Here is a 19,751-nt window from a genome sequence, read left to right on the forward strand (position 1 = left end):
CCAGCCTGTTTTCCATGTCTTCCCCCTTTCAGCGCAGCTGAATCTATTGATCAGCTCATCAGCAAGCTTTGCAGAAGCCTGATAACGATCCTGGTCATGAATCAGGTGTGTTAGTGGGGAGAAACATGGAAAACAGGCTGGATAGTGGCTCTTGAGGACCGAACTTGGCCACCCCTGTACTAGAATCTTGCCACAGTAACAAGCTCTCCATGATGACAACAACAAAATATGCTAGAAAGAAAATTGAGTTTCAATGCACGGGCATCTTTAACCTGAGGAAATAAACAACATGAGCTCAGTCACACATATTTCATTTTTATTCTCAAGAATCACAATGCAATCATACCTCATTTATATGGGACAGCTGGGATCACATGTGCGTATTCCTCAAGTGTGATTTATGAGAAATCTTGTCAACATTTTCTCTGCTTTTCCCTCTTCTGGAATGCTGAATTGTTTCAGCCAGATCAGATCTGTTTTCACTTAGCTTTTGTTATTGTGTTATTTTCAAGTAACTGCATTGTGCGCGGCTGAAATGTAACGTATGTCTGTCTCACAGGTTAGAGGTTCAAGGTTGGAATTTAGGCACTGTGGGATTTGTCCAGGTATTCCCGTCTCCTCCCACATGCATGTTAGGTTAACTCTTTGACTGCCAGACGTTTTCATAAAAGGGATGCCGTGGGTGCCAGCTGATTTTAAGCATTTTGACTGATCTTTCAAGGTCCACAGAAAATTATGTGTTTGGACTATGGAAACACACATACTACCAAATGAAAGATTGGACTGTCATCTTTCATCAGAAAAAAAAAGTTTGTTTCTACCTTATTCCGTTTTTGAGTAATCAGCAATAGAAAATGGTTAGTTTCACCTCTGTTTTGAAAAAAACGTCTTTTAGTGTCTTTGGCACTCCTCCATAGGATTTTACTAAACGTTATTTAACGTTTTTGGCAGTCAAAGAGTTATTTTCAGTCTCTGAAATCAGGGATGTGTGAGATATGTGCAGTCATACTGGTTACTCTCAGCAGGGTGGTTATAACAGCAAAACCGTACCAAGACCTTGTGAGGATAAGTGGTTCAAAAAATGGATGGAGAAGCACAGAGCATAGAGTTCATTCCACATTTTGTTCTTATTTGTAGCCCTTGTCCTCATTCACCTGAATATGGATCAGCTGCATCCTATCCAAGCTGACCCTGAACTGGTTATTTGATTCCAAATAACCATTTGCACATTCACACCTTGTGCACTATTTAAAATCTTTAATGAAAAAAACCATGCATGATTTTGGAATGTGGCAGGAAGCTGGAGTACCCGGGAAAAAATCCACACGCGGACATTCTCACCAGACCAAAGCCAAGATTCAAATCCCAGATTTATGCATTGAGGCAGACTGCCTGACCACATATTTATCCAGGAATTCCTTTCAGAATTAATTCCCTTTCACTACAACAATCTTAGGATAAATATGAAGGCACAGACAAACACCTCCATCTCATAAATAACACACTTATTTTATGATTAAGAAAAACATCCTCCAAACAGTCCACATAGTGTTCTAGTGTGCTGATTAAAATGCACTTACACTGATTGCCCGTGTTCATGTTTATCCACAGTCTCTTCTCACAGATGCTTCAAGGAACGTGTTCGTACCGTCCTCAACACGCCCTCTGTGGAGTCACTCAGCTGCAGGTCCGTGCATGCATGCATGCACAATATGAAACAGAGCTTGTTTTGAGCTCCAGTTTAAAGAAGAATCCCAGTGATAGTTGAAAAAGTCCAACAAAAATACGCTCGACTTTACCAGCTACATTTAAATCTTAACCCTGGAGAACCCACGGGGTCAAATTTGGCCCCTATAAATTCTGCTACTCAAATAACAAAGACCGTTTTTTTTTTTTTTTTTACAAATTTAACTTCAAAAGTCCAGAGTGCCACTTCTGACCCTTGCATGGGGCCATCTAGTGGATGAATATTGCACTTACATGAGCCAGAGTGGTGGTGACAAGATGGCTAAAATACAATAAATAAAACAAAAAAATTATATTGTTCAATGTAGCTGTGTATTTGATTGATTATTTTCTTAAATTCTAAATAGTTTACTGACAGTTTTCGTTATTCTGATTTTTCGAAATGATACTCCTAAATCCCAAAGGGCCAAATTTTGCCCTAATCCTAAATTAGGGAATACATTGGAAAAAACATTGAAAAAACACATATTTTGGTGTTCAGTGAACTTATACCAGTCATTTAATGTATAATTCATAATTTTCCAAAGAAGAAAAGGGTTCTTGGGTTCTCCAGGGTTAAAGGGGGTGTTTGCAATATTAAAACAAAACACTTTTTGGACAAAGAATTTTGTAATGACCTAAAAGAGACTTTTATTATGGGAAATGTTGGGGAATGACATTCTTCCATTTAATTTCTACAGCATGTTGTTTTCCACATTTGAAAATAAAGTCTATCTGTAGATGTGCTGCAGGTCACAAAGTGCCATCCAATCTTGTGCCTCACCTCCTTGTCATCTAACCTTCAGAGGGCACCTCCAATATGTTTGGGAACGATAATGCTGGCCCATTTGTAGATAACCGGGATGAAGAGGAGAGCTGAGCCCAGGACAGATACCAGCAGGAACGCCCAGAGAAAGATTCGATCCAGAACCTGGGCAACGAACTTCCAGTCCTGCACCACCTAGAGCCAAAAAACACATAAAAGACATATAAGCGTTTTTGTTATGGCGCTTATATGTGTTTTGTCCTAGTACTCCGTCTTCCTCTCACATAGTAAAAACATGCAGAGTAGGTTTATGGAAGCCTCTCGAGCTAAATTGTCCAGCGGTGTGAATGTTCATAGAAAGCGTTAACAGTGTTTCTTCACTCTTTTCACTCAAAGACCCACTTTAAAATGAATTTCAGGCTTGTTTGGCTTGGCAAGCTTCCTTATGCCTTCTGTTAGGACACCTTCCTTACTGTTGACAAAGCTAGCCCGCTCAATGCCGGTACAAAAACAGCGAGCATATCTGAAGCAGACGCTCTCCCTGCCCGTATTGCGTACCAGCAAGATTTGTGCTGCTGCACTAATTGCGGTATTTTCACATTGTTTTGGTTAGCGTTACTGTCACATGTTTTTCACAGTTTTACAGAAGGAGAACAGTTAGTTGAGCTCCTTTAAAATGTGGGTCATGCAGGCATTCTTGAAGGGATTTTGGCACCAAGGCCGGCTGGACGGGGTCTGCATACGAATGGCAGCAGGCATTCACTGTTGACAGACAAACTGGTGCGTTTATTCAGAACAGGGAGCAGCACATCCAAATCCTCCTTGAGAGTAGTTGGGGGGGGGGGGGGGGGGTGCATCGGCAAGCTTTAGTTATTATGTTAGGCATCTGGCTCTCAGCATTGATGACTCTGGGGTGCAGCAGAAGAATAGTCAATTGTGCATCTGACCTTTGCATGGATTTTCTTAAGGCTGGAAGGCATTTTACAGGAAAGCAAGAACGTGTGTTTGTTGCACGGATGCGGACCGTTACCTTTACATTAAACGATGGAGTTCTGACCTGTGATCACGCACGTACTGTACATGGTACGCATGACCCGTAGCATCAGATTACTCTCATATGAGCTGGGAGTGCAAAACCTTAGAAGATTCATAAAAGGAAACATTAAATTTCTAGCTTACTTGTGAACTAAATCAATAGTCAGAGAAGGAAAACAACATGAACAGCATGAATCACTCAATCAACTAACAAAGGAAATAATGCATTTTAATGACAGCTTTCATTTGGAGAATTACATGCAACAGAATTGGAGGTGACATGATCTTACCTGAGAGCTGTCGTTATGCACACCTTTACATCAGAATCATATTAATTCTAGGTGAGTTATATTAATCATATCTGTCAAAATTACATGAGATCATATGGCTTAACTCAAACACTCCTAGTAATTTTTACTGAAGCAACCCCCTTCGCTTCGCTGTTTTATTAGATTTTGACTGATTTTGCAAGGCCCACAGACTATTGCTATAAAAACATGGAACCTACCAAAAGAAACATTAGAGTCTCTTCCTTCATCAGGAAAAAAAAAAGGAAGATAAAGTATATATCCGTTTTGCATCAATTAACATTAGAAAGTTTCCTCATTATTCACAAATCTGTTGCAAACACTGGGGAAAAGAGCTTTTTTGCAACATAGCCCTGGTTGATCTCTTATACTCTGCTGCCACCTGCTGGCCGTTTTTTTGTAATAACTACCATTGCTTCAAACGACCTCTTCAGTTCGGTATAGCACCGATACCTGGCCTTATTTAAAGGTATCCTCCGCCCTTTTGTGGCTGTTTTACAATCAGGAACTAGAAATGAGAAGAATAGAAAATTGATCGCATTGACATTAACGTCATGCAATTTTAAAGAAACAGGCTATGTGTCATTTTTTAGAATTGTCTGCCATTGTTTTTTGGAGGGGGAAATGTTATGTATCAAAAATACTAATGGTATCGGTACTTGGTATCGGTATCAGTGAGTAGTCAAGAGTCGAGAACTCATACCGGTATCATTCTGGAAAAAAAGTCAAATGGATGCAGATCAAACAACAGACTCACCTCTCTGACTTCATTTTCTTTCACAACATGCATGGTTATGTAGCGGATCGAATCCAGCGCAGCTTGGATGTTGTATCTTGTGCGTGAGGGGCCGTGCTCAGTCGTGCAGTCCTTCATCATCCCCAATCCCAGCACCCGTCCAGTGCGCGCCGCTCCCGCTGTGCCGTAGCGGTCCACGTGGCTGCGCATGCACAGCAGCTTGGGCAGCCGATGCAGGAAGATCCTGCGCACCCACGGCGCCATGCCGTGATGCGTCGAGGACGAGCGGTGGTGGACGTTAATGGCGAAGACGGTGATGACGATGGAAAGCGTGACGAAGATCATGGTGAAGACCAGATACTCGCCGATGAGAGGGATGGCCTTGGACGAGGAGGGGATGATCTCCTCGATGACCAGCAGGAAGACGGTGAGCGATACCAGCACTGAGGTGCAGAGGGAGATCTTTTCGCCGCAGTTGGAGGGCAGGTAGAAGACGAGGATGGTGAGGAAGGACAGGCCGATGCAGGGGATGATGAGGAAGAGGGTGTAGAAGAGCGGCAGCCGGCGGATGATGAAGAAGTAGGTGATGGTGGGATATGAAACACCGCCGTCTACCCGCAGACCGCGGCTACCTGTGGCCTTCACAATCTCCCACTCGCCATTGTCGAAATAGTCCTGCCTGTCCACGTGGAAATCCTCCAGAACGACATCCACCTGCCAAAGAAAGGTCGACTGGACGTCACGCAACTGACTGTAACGCCTCAATTTTGTGATGCAGTGAACAAATTCACCTATTCTTCTGTGGATCTGAAAACTGGTTTTGTGCTCTTTCTGTAATGCCAAAGATGCCACAAGATGGCAAAATTGTGCAGGAAAGTAGTAATTGGTGTCAAGGAAGTAAGTTGGATCGATGCATCTCAAACTCATGCTTCTGATGCATTTTTCCTAGAAGGGTAACCCATTTTTGCAAGGCCCACAGAATATTGTGTTCTATTGGTATAAAAATATGGAACCTACCAAAAGAAAGATTAGCGTCTCTTCTTTCACCAGGAAAAAAAGTATAGTTCTATCTGTTTCCGTTTTGCAGCAATTAGCATTAGAATTTAGCTAAGTTTCATCATAATGCACAAATTTGGAAACAGCTGGTTGCAACATGGCCCTGGTTGATCTCTTATACTCTACTGCCAACTGCTGGCCGTTTTTGTAATAACTACCATTGCTTCATGCATTCTCTTCAGTTCAGAGGCTACATCAAAGCCTTCTGTATGCTATAGCATAAGAAAACATAAAACATTTATAATTACGTCTTTGGGAGCATGGTAATATTTAAAGTAGAACATATTTATACGTTTTTGGGAGCAAATGAGTTGGACTCATAGATTTTCGTATATTTACGGATTAAACAATTAAATACAGGTACTGTTAGAAGGTTTGACAATCACTCGCGATTATTTTTACCGTTAGCGGCAGGGATCGGTCAGTCGACTGTAATCACCTGGGAGCCGTCGTAAGTCCACGAGCCAAATTTCATGGAGCAGTTCTGCAGGTCAAATGGGAAGAAGGTGACGTCGATGGTGCAGGCAGATTTATAATTGGCTGGCGGCGTCCACAATATGGTCCCGTCGTATTTGACCACCGCCTTGGTGACTGTGCCCTCGAAACGACCGTCTGAGCTGTTGTGGAAAGCAAAGATCGTATTCAGATAACATAACATTCCCCATCATTTGCATTCGTTATTGTTTCCAAATGCTGAATGAGGCTCAGAAGAGTGGAAACACATTTTTTATTACATTCTTCAACATCGCTAGGAACACTTGGCTGCCACAAGACGACGAGATATAGCGTACTACCAATTACGGTAAAGCTGTTTTCCTTATTCAAATTAAGGAGAAGCTTCATCCAATCAGAGCAAAGCTTATTTACATATTGCATAATAATGAGGACGCCAGCTGTCTCATCTGACACACATTTTGGACCGACGAGAATAGCATGAAAAAAGGACATCCTTCCAGTCCGGACTCAAATGAATAAACAAATAAATGAATCATGGTTTTATGAGTTGATGTTGTGTGTAGACTTTTCAGCAAAAACTTTAATTTATTCCATTGAATAAGGCTGTGAACTAACTGTTGATGCACTATATGTATATTTGATGCATAATTGTTCCATACTTATCATACAAGACAACGTCTGGGAGCCAGAGTCTGTCAGAGGGCACTCGTATAGTGGTAATGCCCAAGTAGTCATCAGGGTCCCATCTTAGCTTCATGTCAGTCCACTCCTGCATCAAAGGCAACATACAATAAATTGACTTTCATTTGGAAGGTAAAACAACATGGAAGCATCAATCCTTGGCTGATACGATTTCAGATGATTAGACTTTGAGGTTGACGGTAAAGTAGACATATGAATTGGTTTGAAATTGTTTTTGTAAAAAAAATTGGGTCTGCTTGCCAACCATCATGTGTGAAGCTAAACAACCAAAGAAGAAGAAAAAAACATAGCGGTGTAGAAGTCACTCTGGACTGTAAGACTGCATGCAGCGTGACTATTTGGACTTAAAAGTGTACAAAGAGTGGCAAAAGGAATTTACCGTACTGCTCCTGGGAATCTGAATGAAATCCCATTCACATTCAGCCTTTTTATTCCTGGAGGATTTTAAAATCCCTAAACATTCTTTTTGATATACAATACGTCTGGGGAAAGGAGGATGTCTGTTCCACTTGCCTGTTTCATCCACACATTGGTGGTCATCAGCTGGTTCTTCTCATCCTGGATGGTGAAAAACACAAAAGAAGCTTACTTTTATTACCATTGATAATATAATTTTAATGCTGTACAATGCCATTAAAAACATGTCGAACCGCACCACATCAACTAGCTGCGAGATGGCCAGTCCAAACTTGACGCATATGGTCTGGTTCAGATATTCCACCGGGCGGACCCATTTCTGGTAGTTCCCAAAGAGGTATTTGAACAGCTTGTCTTCGGCTTTTGCATAGGAGGAAAGTTTGGGAACACCTGAGAGTGATGAGGGCAATGAAAAGCATTGAATTTTTCATGAATCTAGATTTCACAAAAGTATGCAACTACCAAGGATTTTGAAACGCGGATGACGGATTTCGAAGAACTTTTTTTTTTTTTAGGTGGGGAAAAATGATTTGTTTTTTTTGTAATATGTCTCACTGCAAGTCCACTGTCCCCGCCTCATGTGGGTGACAAACAAAGTAGACACATTGAGGCGATCAATCCCACTCGGAATGCCACGTTTTGTCTTTCGCACCCAATTTATAGGCAGCGGATCTCGCATTGGCAGTGTCCGGTGTCGATGCAGACAAGCAATCCCTTAATTAATGAGCCTGTAAACCACCCATTCATCATCTTTTCAAGCTTCCCTCGTATTAGGGTCGTTCCGCTTGGCTGAGACTTTCAAATCGATACTGGCTAGGAGATGGTGCTCTCTGCAATCCAATTAATGGCAACACACTGCTACTACTTGCTTTATTATAGAACACATCGATCTGAATTCATGACATCGATGACACTTATATGGACCAATCCCGTGCATTGTAACTCCTCCCTTGCACTCAGCCAACCAATTTTATTTGCGAGTGTTGCCAGGTGCTTCCACTGATTTGAATAAATAAACGCTGCATCCCAATTAGACACCTCATTTTTTGTCGTTTTGGAAAATGGTCCCAATTGTACATTCATGTACAAAACAGACGCCATCTGTAAAACTGACTTTAACAGAGGCGTTTCAAGACCTTGAAAATAATTACATAAAGTATTATTTTCATTGAATGTCATTATTTATTCATAACAACAGATTGGTATAGCGGTTGACACACTGACCTTCAGTTCTAAGGTTTGGGGTTTGATTCCCGTTTTTCTGCGGATACCCTAGCTCCCTCCTACATGCCAAAAGTTTGCATTTGGTCCATTCAAGCCTCCAATTGTCCATATGTGTGAATGTAATAGTGACGGGTTGACTGGTTGTCAATAAGGGAAGTAGTGTTGAAGTGATCTCACCTGAAAAACTGTATATTGGGGAGGAGCAAAGTTTAGCCTGGGTTGTTAGTTGAATTAGCAGGACACGACTCATAGAAAGGGTGCCTGGGAGAGGGCTTGGCCAGCCCGGCTTCTCACGCTCATCCCTACTTGTTAAAGAATAAAAGACAGAGCGGCGCGCGGTTTGGGTAGAGTCAGCTGAGGGAAGCGTACGTTCGCCCAGCCGTTAAGCAGCTCGTTCTACCCGGACCGTCGGCTCTCCGGTCTAGTGTCAAGGTAAGCGCTGATGTGATTATATTATGCTGCTTAGCATTGAAGTGTGTTGATTGCTGTTTGCGGGGATTAAAGGACACAATTATTCTAGCACAGTATATCAGTCTCTGTGTATTCATTGTTGCCGCCGATCACTCACGATCCTGCATAAAAATATAAAAGTGAGGTAGTGTTTTCCACAAAACAATGTGCATGTACTTAGTGTACAGTACATGGCGCTCACTTTTTGCCCCATTGAAGCGTAATGTATAATGAGTTTGATCAATTACTCGCCGTTTTTGATCATCGTGGCCAGCCTCGGTCCCTGTCTCCCGCGAATAGCGTAGCCTTACTGGAGCATCACTAAGTGGATTCTTTGTGTACCCCGATACTGTTCAGCCATGTCACTGGAGAGTCGATTTATTGAGACGTTAGCAGTATCGGCGGGCAACTTACGTAGCGAGTGGCACAGGTGGCAACAGTGCAGAAGCGGCAGCAGGAGCAGCAGTGTGAGAGAGGAGGCGGCCGCCCCCCCCGCTCTCAGCATCGTCTCAGAGATGGCACTCAGACATCGTTGGCGAGGAAGACGGAAGCTGCATTAAGGGGTAACATGAAAAAAAAAAGAAATCACACACAAGAAAAGCATCATGGCAGGATGAAAGAGCGTGAATGCATACCTGTCTGAGTGGCGTCAGTGAAGAGCGAAGCGATGCTCGCTGCCTTTCTCCTCTTCCTGCCTCCCCTCTTGCCTCTAGGAAGTACCACCCCCTTAACCCCCTCCCACACACACACACACACACACACACACACACACACACAGTCCGCTCATCTTTCTTGCAGTTCACTTCATCTTCAGCCACAACACATTCACATTTCTCCCTGCAGGAACACAAATGAATCCCCTTGAAATGTGAGAAGTACAAGTTTACTGAAAAATATTGTGTATTTATATTATATATATATATTGTACATTATATAATAATGATGCCATCTCCATTGCGCCAGACACCACGCAATGCTTGTAATCTATTCAGTACTCAAGGTCAAAATATCAAATTTTTATGTCCTTAAGATGTTTTCTAACTTTGCAAAGGATCAAGTTTGTATATAATTGAAGCTACTTGAAAATTTAATACATTTAGATTAAGGTTTAAGGCTTATGCTAGTGCGATAACTAGGTGCTCATGTTTAATTTTTTGGGGGTAAGCTTTGAACTTTTGAACGAGACAACAAAGTACATAAAGTAATTCATGGACATTAATCAAGCTTACTACTATCTTTTTCGGTAGTATTAAACGTGGGCCTTCGTATTACCTTGAATAACCCCGACCTGCAAGCGACTCAGCAGGCTCAGCCCTTAATATTACACAAATGATGAATTAATATTCAATATATTGCTTTGATGCAGTAAAATGTAAATGTATATATTTACAGTACATCTGTGTTGATTGATTTGTGTATGTACAGCGTATATATATATATATATATGTATAAAATTATATAGAAATATATGTATATAGTAATATAATTATATATGAATTTATTCAATTCATAATGAAAAAGAGATTATGTATTTTACTTTTTCCTACTCCTTTTCAAGCATGTTAATGATAGATGTATTGTTCTTATTTTGTCCTCTTTTATTATTCATTCTTTTTTTAATTGTTTTGATTTTGTTGACAAGATAATGAACAGTAAACATTATCCTCGATTGAAAAGAGCCAAAGTTCAAAATAGGCTAATTAGAAAATATGACGAAGGGGAGACGTTTTTCTGTCCAAAATGTGCTGAGTTTAAAGACCATCGGAAAAATGAGGGAAAGCAGGCCTGAAAGGGTACTGCAAAAGGGGGGCAAATGGATGTGAAAGGGTGAGAACTGGCCGTTTATTTGTACCGTAGTAATCGCATTGAGGGCGTGTAAATGATTAACTTCGTATATACACACACAAGCTTTTTACTGACCTCTCCTCTCCTCCGATGTTTGCCCACGCAGTTAAGTAAAAACCGTCCTCTCCCATGCTGCACCAACGCCCTTGAATGTCACACGGAACTCAGGCGGATAGAAGCTACCCAGAACAACGGGCCGAGTCGGCTGGATTTTTGATAGATAAAAACGTCACAGCTGCACCGTAAGTATACAATATTTACACGTGTGACATGTATCCAGTGGGATCAATTTTTTGGTTAGTTTTTTTTAGTGCAGAGTGGGCGCGGAAAGTATCGAAGTAGCAGTGCACTTCCCTCAAAAGAGACTCGAGTGTTCTGTTACAACGCGTTGTAAAATCAGAAAGAAAAAACAACAACGGCTTATCAGCACAAATGCCCTCAGTATATCATGTACACTATTGCCCAGCACGCCTGTTACATTTATATCTTTTCTATTTTTGATCATTGTTTTTAACTTATTTTTGTGAATCAAATTAGTTCTATTTATGTATATAGGGATGCACCTAAATGAAAATACTTGCCTGAAACCAAAAACTAGTGATGGGATATTGTGATATTTTTTGACTCCTCTAGATGGCACTATTGGTTTAAAAAGGCAGTGGAAATGTAATACATTTTCATTGCACTAGCCTTTATATTTGAACCAAGAGCACCATCTAGAGGAGTAAAAAAAAAATAGTAAAAGTGCTTCATGAAGCTTCATGAGGCTTCATTTTCCCATCGCTACCGAAAACCAAAAATGAGGAAACAAATGCAGAAAACCCAAAATAAATCATAAATACTACTGTACATTATTTACCTTAAAAACCTAAATAAAATAAATGGTAAATAAGTAAAGTAAGTAAATAAATCCTTGACTGGATTATCTGCACTTTGCCATTTGTCTAAGTGCAATTTGACGTGAGAGTTGCATGCTGACCTGCCAGGCACAATGCAAAGTGACTCACGATTGATTGATTATCTGATTGATTGGCACCTAACTACGTCCAGAGTCATGAACTGGCATTTGCTTGAGTCTTAGCTTGTTGTGGTGTTTGATTACAGATGAGGCTGACATGTTGCTGCAGCGCCTTGCTGCTCTTCGTCCTGCTTCCCCGAGCCTGTCAGGGTGGCAATATTCTGGTTTTCCCAGCTGAGGGCAGCCACTGGGTGAACATGGACATTCTTTTGCAAGAGTTGCACTCGCAAGGGCACAACCTAACCGTCGTACGACCCAGCAAGACGTGGTACATCAAAGACGCCGCCGCCTACTACCACACCATCAGCGTTCCTGTGGAAAGGAGCTTGGACCAAAACTTCATCACTGGCATGCTTGATGAAATCATGGAGTATGAAAAGGGCTCGCTGCCCTTGGTGGCATTTCTCCATATGAGTGTGGGAATGTTCGGGATGTTCGTGGAAGCTCACAAGACGGTGGCTGAATTCACCACCGCGGTTCTGGACGACAAAGACTTGATGAGGAGATTAAACGACAGCAAGTTTGACCTGCTGCTCACCGATCCCTGTTGGGGCAGTGGCGTCATCGTGGCCAAATATTTGAACCTGCCTCTGGTGTACAACGTCCGCTGGCTCATCGCCTTGGAGGGCCACCTCACCATCGCCCCGTCACCGCTATCTTACGTTCCCATTACGGGAACCGGCCATTCTAACAAGATGACCTTTCTTCAAAGAGTCGTGAACGTGATTGTGTTTCTAGTCGGCTATACGCAACATAACCTGGTCATCAAGAACACATATCAGAAAATATGTGACAAATATCTCGGACCTGATAACGACATGCACCATATGCTTGTTTCTGCTGACTTGTGGCTGATGAGAGCCGATTTTGTCTTTGAGTTTCCTCGCCCCACCATGCCCAACGTCATTTACATGGGAGGCTTCCAGTGTAAACCCGCCAAGCCTCTACCCGACCACCTGGAGGAATTTGTTCAGAGTTCTGGTGAGCACGGGGTCATCCTCATGTCTCTAGGGACATTTGTGAGCGATCTCCACGCAGACTTGGCTGACAAGATCGCGGAGGCTTTCGCCAAGCTCCCCCAGAAGGTCATCTGGAGGTACAAAGGTGCGAAACCTTCCACTCTGGGCAACAACACCCTCCTGGTGGACTGGATGCCGCAGAACGATCTGCTGGGACATCCCAAGATGAAACTCTTTGTGGCTCACGGTGGGACAAACGGCGTCCAAGAAGCAATTTATCACAGCGTTCCCGTGGTGGGAATACCCTTGTTTTTCGACCAGCATGACAACCTGCTGCGTCTCACCGAGAGAGGAGCGGCTGTGGTGGTCAGATTAGCCTCGCTGGACAAAGACGACAACTTCCTGAAGGCCGTACAGGAAGTTCTTGCTAATCCGTCCTACAGGGACAATATGCAGAGGCTCTCCAGGCTGCACAGAGATCAGCCTATCCCGCCGCTCGACAACGCCCTCTTCTGGATTGAATTTGTCATACGGCACAAAGGCGTGGCACACCTGAAGACCGAATCCCACAAGCTGTCCTGGTATGCTTACTACAATGTGGACGTCTATCTGTTCCTGTCTGGAGCTTTGCTGGCTCTGCTTTTAACGTTTTCTATCATAATCAAATGTTTGTGCTCTGTTTTATGTAAGAGGAAAATGAAACGCGAGTAGATAAATCAGATCGTTTTATAATTTATGTACAGTGAATCGCCTATTCACGATTTAGAAACTCACTTCCTTGCGATTTTTCACTTAGTCGCACACGATGCCACCCCAAAATGTCCCGCTCCTTCCCTGTAAGGCACCATGTTAGCTAGCGTTAGCCACCAGCTGATACTTGGCTAACTTGACAGCCAACAACAACAACGCGATGGAAGATTCCATTAGCGGTCTAACAGGCTAGTGAGGCTCTTTGTGGGGTTAACAGTGGAGAAAGCAGGGTGGTGAACTTCTCAAGAAGTTGCAGAGAAAGGGCCGGATCCCTTTTGGTGGAAGCTAACAGTTGATTAGCCGTAATCGCTAGTTGTTCAACAGCAAAATAACGGCCCAGGTAGTATGTAGGTCTGTGAATTGTGAAGTGCCACATACACACAAACAACCTCGCACTTAGTATTTTTTTTCTCAATCAAATTATTTATGAGCCATTTATTGAGTTTGAAATGATTTTTAAGGTTTTGGTGGGAGTATTAAAGATGCCCTTACCTTATGTTCAGTTTTTGTCTTTCATGGCAATTAGCGTATATGCACAACATGGTTACTCCACAATGTTATCTGCGTCCATGTTTGTCCATCCAGTCTGCTTATTCCTGTAAATTCTCCTGTGATAGTCCTTTTTTTACTTTGTTTGAAATGCCACTTTAACTTGACATGAATTGTGTTGTTGTTTTTTTTATTTTTTTTTTTAGAATATCCCCACTAGTGAATGCCCCACACATCTGAAGTTATGAAAACATTTCTACTGGTCTCAATTTCCACAAATAATGTATTTGATTTTGACTTTGACTTTATTGTCATCATTCTGATCATTAATCCGTAGCAGGATGATGTACAAATAATTAAATAATTTGCTAAATGGTCAACCAATGATTTCTTCAAATTGAGGGTTCCTAAGGAAATAATGTAAATGGAAATTAATACGAGCTAAACTGCTGCTACATACTAATAAAATCACAATCTTAAGTACTGTATTAATCTTATCTGTACAATGCTTGGTCACATGGTAACATATTCAACTGTCATACAAGTGTACAAAGTTTATTGGTAATAAAACGGAATGTACAAATAAATTGTGTATTCACTTAACTATCAGCGGCGTGGTCCTGAGTGATTAGCACGTCCGCCTCACAGTTCTGATGGTGAGGGTTTGAATCTGAGGTGCGGCCTGTGCGGCGATTTCATGTTGTCCCGTTGCTGGTGTGGGTTTTCTCCGGGTCCTCCAGTGTCCTGTCACAATTCCAAAACAAGCATGTTAGGTTGACTAAAGGCTGACAGATTGACAAATGTGAGCGTAAAAAGTTGTTAGTCTATATGTGGCTTGCCATTGGAGGGCGACCAGTCCAGGGGCATACACTGCCTCTCACTTAAAGTCAGCTAGGATCGACACAAAAAAAGTTACATAAAAGCAGAAAACAGATGTTTACAGCTTGTAGAGGGTGTATACATAAAAAAAAAAAAAAAAAAAAAAAAAAACATGGCCTGTGAAGTACATTTGTTGAATGAAATCTGAAGTGTTTTGCAAAAGGACAGTGGTAGTAATGTACACTACTTGATTTGATTTGCATTACTGTACCAATCTATAAAGTATCTGTCTAAAACAAAGGGAAACGCATGCTAACACGAGGCTAACATGCCACCACTTCTGAAACCCTCAGATGGACAAAGATTGCACTTTGAAGAATTTAAGGCGTCAACACTATGTAGATATTATCAACCAAGGGTGGAGTCCGGGAAAAGTTGGAACTGTTGCTCCTCATATCCAGCTTTGTTTTCAGTTTCGTTCAACTTAACAGGAAGTCTTGTTTACATTGGGGTTTTTGAGCTGCTCTTGAGAGTTGTTACTGCTTTTTTTTAGATCAAGTAGCGCAGAATTAATTAAGGATGTTGTATTCGATGAGAGAAGGGTTGGATTCGGGTTAGAGGGTTTTGATTACATAAACTAAACCACAGTGTGTGTATGAAAGAGAATCTGGTCATTGTGAGGCAAAACATCACGTATCCTATTGTTGGAATTTTGTGTTCAATCCCATCAGAACCCTCTAAAAAAAATAAAAGGGTGTGTTGCAAAAGCTCTTGGATGTTGACAGGAACACGCTTCAAGCAGAATAAAAGACGTCCTGCCGAGAGCTTTTCAAGTAGGAAAACATCCCGAGAGGCTAAACAGAGGTCAGCCATCACGCAGCTGTACGACGCCATCTTCTGGTTGGATATATTTATCCATTTTCTGTAGCCACATTGAGGTCATAGGTCAGTATCTCTTTTGACTCTCTCTTCCTTTTTTAAATTTCAGAATGAACCTAAAATGCACTTTAACTTCATTTATTGATAGGAATGAACCTAATTTAACTGATTGGCTGAATTGTGTACATTTTTTTAGTGCATATGTGACATCAAACTGTTCAATATTTTATTTTTTTATTATTATTTTTTTTAAAAGCTCAGTATTGTTCATTCGATTTGACATCATCATTGCTCTCCTTTTTAAAAAAAATGTTTTTTTTCTCTTTTTTTTTAAATATATATACATATATATATACATATACACACACATATATATATATATATATATATATATATATATATATATATATATATTTTTGTATGTGGGTGAGCATGTGCGTGCGTGCGTGTGCGTGTGTGTATTCATCAGTTCACCTAAAGCCCATTAAAAAAAATCCCATACTAATAATATAATATAATAATAAATTGCCAAATGCAGAAACATCAATGTAAGTTATCACGATATAGTGGCTCTCGCTAACAGACAGAATTAGGTAACCAGAATTAGGTTAAAAAAATTCTATATACGTAGACCATGTTTCTATAAATTTTGATATTTGGTTTTTATTTGAGGCCGATATTTTTTCCATTAAAATGTGATTTATGAGGAGGTTAGACCATTGGTCGATATTCAGAGTTTGTTTATTTTTCCAGTTAACAAGAATTGTTTTTTTTAGCGATAGTAAGGGCTACAAGTGTAGATTGAAATTGTTTATGTGGTAAGTCAGTTGTTGTTAGGTCACCTAGCAAACACAAGTTTGGAGATAAAGGTATCCTCCAGTCCAAAATAGCGGAAAGTTTTTCTAAGACTTTAGTCCAGAAATACATAACCGGAGTACATAACCACAAAGCATGAACATAAGTGTCTGTTCAATATTTTAGTAATGGATGGATGGTTCGCCATCTATTAAACTAAACGACCGTGAAGCCTATAATGACTACGCTGCTTAAAATAAAAGCACCCGGTCAGGTTTTGAGTTTTTTTTCTTTTTTGGCTAAAAGTCTGAGTCTGAATTGGGTCAGCTTCTGGGACTGGATCTGCCCTGGACCGCTGTCCTCCAGTTACTGACCTCTGCCTTGATCATTCAGAAGTTCCAAAATTGCATTGCTGAATAGATGATACATTATTTTTGTTTGTGTTTGTGTTTCAAAAATGTTTACACCACAGGTGTCAAACTCAAGGCTGGGGGGGCTAGATCTGGCCCGCCACATCCTTTTATGAGGGCTGCGAAAGCCAATCAAGTGCATCCATTTTTTTTTCTTTTACTGCACATTTTTAACTCCCATCAGTTTTGGCAGTATAAAATACCCTTCATCTTTTTATCCATTCAAATTCAATTTTGTTTGCACAATGCACATACTATAAAATACGGATGCTTGCCGCTGCCACACCAAACAAAGAAAACTTCAGAATTTTGAATATCATGTGATAAATTTCACATTCGAACGTGAAACTTATCTTGTTAACACGTATTAAGTTTAACAAAACAAAGCAATTCCTTTAGGCTCAGGTCACTGGTGAAACCCTTTTTTTGTCTTATAAATCAACGACACAAATAGCCAGCACAGCCCAGAGGTTTAATATGGCAAAAATCTGTATAAGTGTGTGTAGGCCGCTTAATCAAGACAATCTTCAATGCTCCCCACGGACCTCGTTTGAAAACGTTTGTCACGTCCCAATCTGGAAGCTTTTCAAAGTGACAGTTTTCCCCTTTGAACTATATCCTTATCGGCACCCAATGTTTAAGAGCGTGAAACTACAATGTCAAAGTCCTCCCTGGGTTGTAACGGCAAGGACTAACACGTGTTTTCTTTAGTAGAAGGGAACCTCTTGACGGACAAACTACGCTGGATGTCAAATGAGGTAATATAGACTTTTTGTATCGGCCGCATCTTCAATTGATGCACATCAATTGGGTGTGTGTGTGTGGCGTGTGCAAGTGCGTAATATTCAATGTTCTGTCATGTTACTCACATTTTCACATTAAGCGAATCTATCATTATTTTAAGTATACACACACTTTTGTGACATTTTTGTTTGGTGGTGTTTTGTGATTGTTTCCAATGTAAAATATGCGCCTTCACTCAATAAAGTTTTGATCGATTTACATAGGTCACTGAGGTCAATCTTTAACAAGTTTAATAATTAGCCGAGCTACACCCAATTAAAGGGAAATGATTGATTGACTTGATTTCAAATAAAGGCATCCTAAGGAATGTTTCTGTCTTCCTAATTGTAGAGTGAAGATGTTGTGGTCCCGGGTCTGCCTCTTGTTTTCCGCTCTATGTGTGACTTCAGCATATGGCGGCAAGGTGCTGGTTTTTCCACTGGATGGGAGCCACTGGGTGAACATGCAAGTCATTATCGAGGGACTGCACTCGAGAGGCCACCAGGTTGATGTGATGCGAACAGACGACAGCTGGTACATCAAGGAAAAGTCCCCGTTCTACACCGCCATCACGCTGGATGTGGAGTCCGGCTTCAGCAAAGATTTCATTGTGAAGTTTGTGGAGGAGTTGCTGCACATCCAGCGGGAAGGGAATTCCGCCTGGACCCAGTTCAAACTGGAAATGGAGCAAGGTGCGAAAGCCTCGCAGATGCATGAAAAAACGGGCAAATTGCTGGAGTGGGTTTTTGAGAATAAAACTTTGGTGGAGTCTCTTCAAAGAACCAAATACGACCTGGTTCTGACAGACCCGGGAGTGCCAACCGGTGTTATTCTCGCCCGCTACCTGAAGCTCCCTCTGGTTTTGAACGTGAGATGGACGAGTCACGGCGAGGGCCATTTAGCAATCGCGCCATCCCCTCTGTCATATGTGCCCATAACAGGAACAAAACTTTCCGATAAGATGAGCTTTTTTGAAAGAGTTCTGAACATGTTAGCGTTTCTCTTTGGGGAATATCAAATCTCAACGTGTATAACCCCAAATTATGAGAGTTTGATTAAAAAATATTTAAGCCCAGATGAAGACTACCACTCGCTGTTCCAAGCGGCAGACCTGTGGCTGATGCGAGTGGACTTTGTCTTTGAGTTTCCTCGCCCCACCATGCCCAACGTCATCTACATGGGGGGCTTCCAGTGTAAACCTGCCAAGCCTCTACCGGACCACCTGGAGGAATTTGTGCAGAGTTCTGGAGAGCACGGAGTCATCATCATGTCCCTGGGGACTCTAATCGGGGTACTTCCTAACAATTTAGCCGATGAAATTGCGGCGGCTTTTGCCGAACTCCCTCAGAAGGTCATCTGGAGATATAAAGGTGCGAAACCTTCTACTCTGGGAAACAACACTCTCCTGGTGGACTGGATGCCGCAGAACGACCTTCTCGGACATCCCAAGATGAAACTCTTTGTGGCTCATGGTGGGACGAACGGCGTCCAGGAAGCAATGTACCACGGCGTTCCCATCCTCGGGCTACCGCTCATTTTCGATCAACGAGATAATCTGCTCAGGATCGAAATGAGAGGAGCAGGGAAAGTCGTTGATATATTCACCATGGATCATGATATATTCTTCCAGGGCGTGCAGGAAGTCCTGTCTGATCCGTCCTATAGGAACAACATGCAGAGGCTGTCCAGGTTGCACAGAGATCAGCCCATCCCGCCGCTCGACAGCGCCCTCTTCTGGATTGAGTTTGTCATGAGGCACAAGGGTGCGGCTCACCTACGGACAGAGTCAAATCAGATGCCGTGGCACGTCTACCACTCTGTGGATGTGCTCCTTTGCTTATTTGCGGTAGTGCTGCTCATTCTCGTTGCTATTAGCACCTTTATTTGCTGCCTTTGCTCCAAACTGTGCCGGAAAGGAAAAAACAAACATGATTAAAGTTATCTTAGAAATACTTGGCGTGAGCCGCATACTATATACTATACTGCAAAAATCTGACCTGATCATAAGTCTTGTGGATTTTTTTATTTTTTTTTGTACGTTTGGCGTAATGCATCTATTTGCATGGAATTAAGTTATACACTGTATGTACAAGTCTCAAGTTTTAACCTTCAAGTAATTCCGTAGTTAC

At 41.7% G+C, this 19,751-nt stretch overlaps 2 protein-coding genes and 2 pseudogenes across 5 annotated transcripts in view; 2 read left to right on the forward strand and 2 right to left on the reverse strand.

Annotated features, from left to right (window-relative positions):
• Positions 1 to 295: 295 nt before the first annotated feature.
• Positions 296 to 9,615, reverse strand: chrna5 (cholinergic receptor, nicotinic, alpha 5). 3 transcript variants are annotated; one of them, XM_077563022.1, is made up of 8 exons: positions 9,511 to 9,615; positions 9,290 to 9,426; positions 7,440 to 7,591; positions 7,298 to 7,342; positions 6,742 to 6,851; positions 6,066 to 6,243; positions 4,592 to 5,284; positions 296 to 2,686 (listed from the first exon to the last, which is right to left on the reverse strand). In XM_077563022.1, the coding sequence occupies exons 2-8, from the start codon at positions 9,378 to 9,380 to the stop codon at positions 2,528 to 2,530; spliced, it is 1,428 nt and encodes a 475-aa protein (XP_077419148.1). In that variant the 5' UTR covers positions 9,381 to 9,426; positions 9,511 to 9,615; the 3' UTR covers positions 296 to 2,527. The 3 variants fall into 3 exon arrangements, with proteins under 3 accessions (XP_077419148.1, XP_077419150.1, XP_077419151.1); XM_077563024.1 differs by lacking the exons at positions 9,290 to 9,426; positions 9,511 to 9,615 and adding an exon at positions 9,128 to 9,271; XM_077563025.1 differs by lacking the exons at positions 7,440 to 7,591; positions 9,511 to 9,615 and having other exon boundaries at positions 9,290 to 9,429.
• A 1,226-nt stretch (positions 9,616 to 10,841) lies between these two features.
• LOC144050085 (UDP-glucuronosyltransferase 2C1 pseudogene) lies at positions 10,842 to 14,523 on the forward strand (annotated as a pseudogene). The gene is made up of 2 exons (XR_013293780.1): positions 10,842 to 10,962; positions 11,825 to 14,523. The product of XR_013293780.1 is annotated as a UDP-glucuronosyltransferase 2C1 pseudogene (transcript).
• Positions 14,524 to 14,604: 81 nt separating this feature from the next.
• rec114 (REC114 meiotic recombination protein) overlaps positions 14,605 to 19,751 on the reverse strand; it is a 57,546-nt gene continuing 52,399 nt past the window's right edge. The window contains exon 7 of the mRNA XM_077563030.1: positions 14,605 to 14,680. The gene's annotated coding sequence lies outside the window, so the exon portion shown is untranslated. The remainder of the gene's footprint in view (positions 14,681 to 19,751) is intronic.
• On the forward strand, positions 18,071 to 19,558 carry LOC144050088 (UDP-glucuronosyltransferase 2B15 pseudogene; annotated as a pseudogene).

This window comes from Vanacampus margaritifer, chromosome 4, assembly GCF_051991255.1.
Source record: "Vanacampus margaritifer isolate UIUO_Vmar chromosome 4, RoL_Vmar_1.0, whole genome shotgun sequence".
NCBI classification, from domain to species: domain Eukaryota; kingdom Metazoa; phylum Chordata; class Actinopteri; order Syngnathiformes; family Syngnathidae; genus Vanacampus; species Vanacampus margaritifer.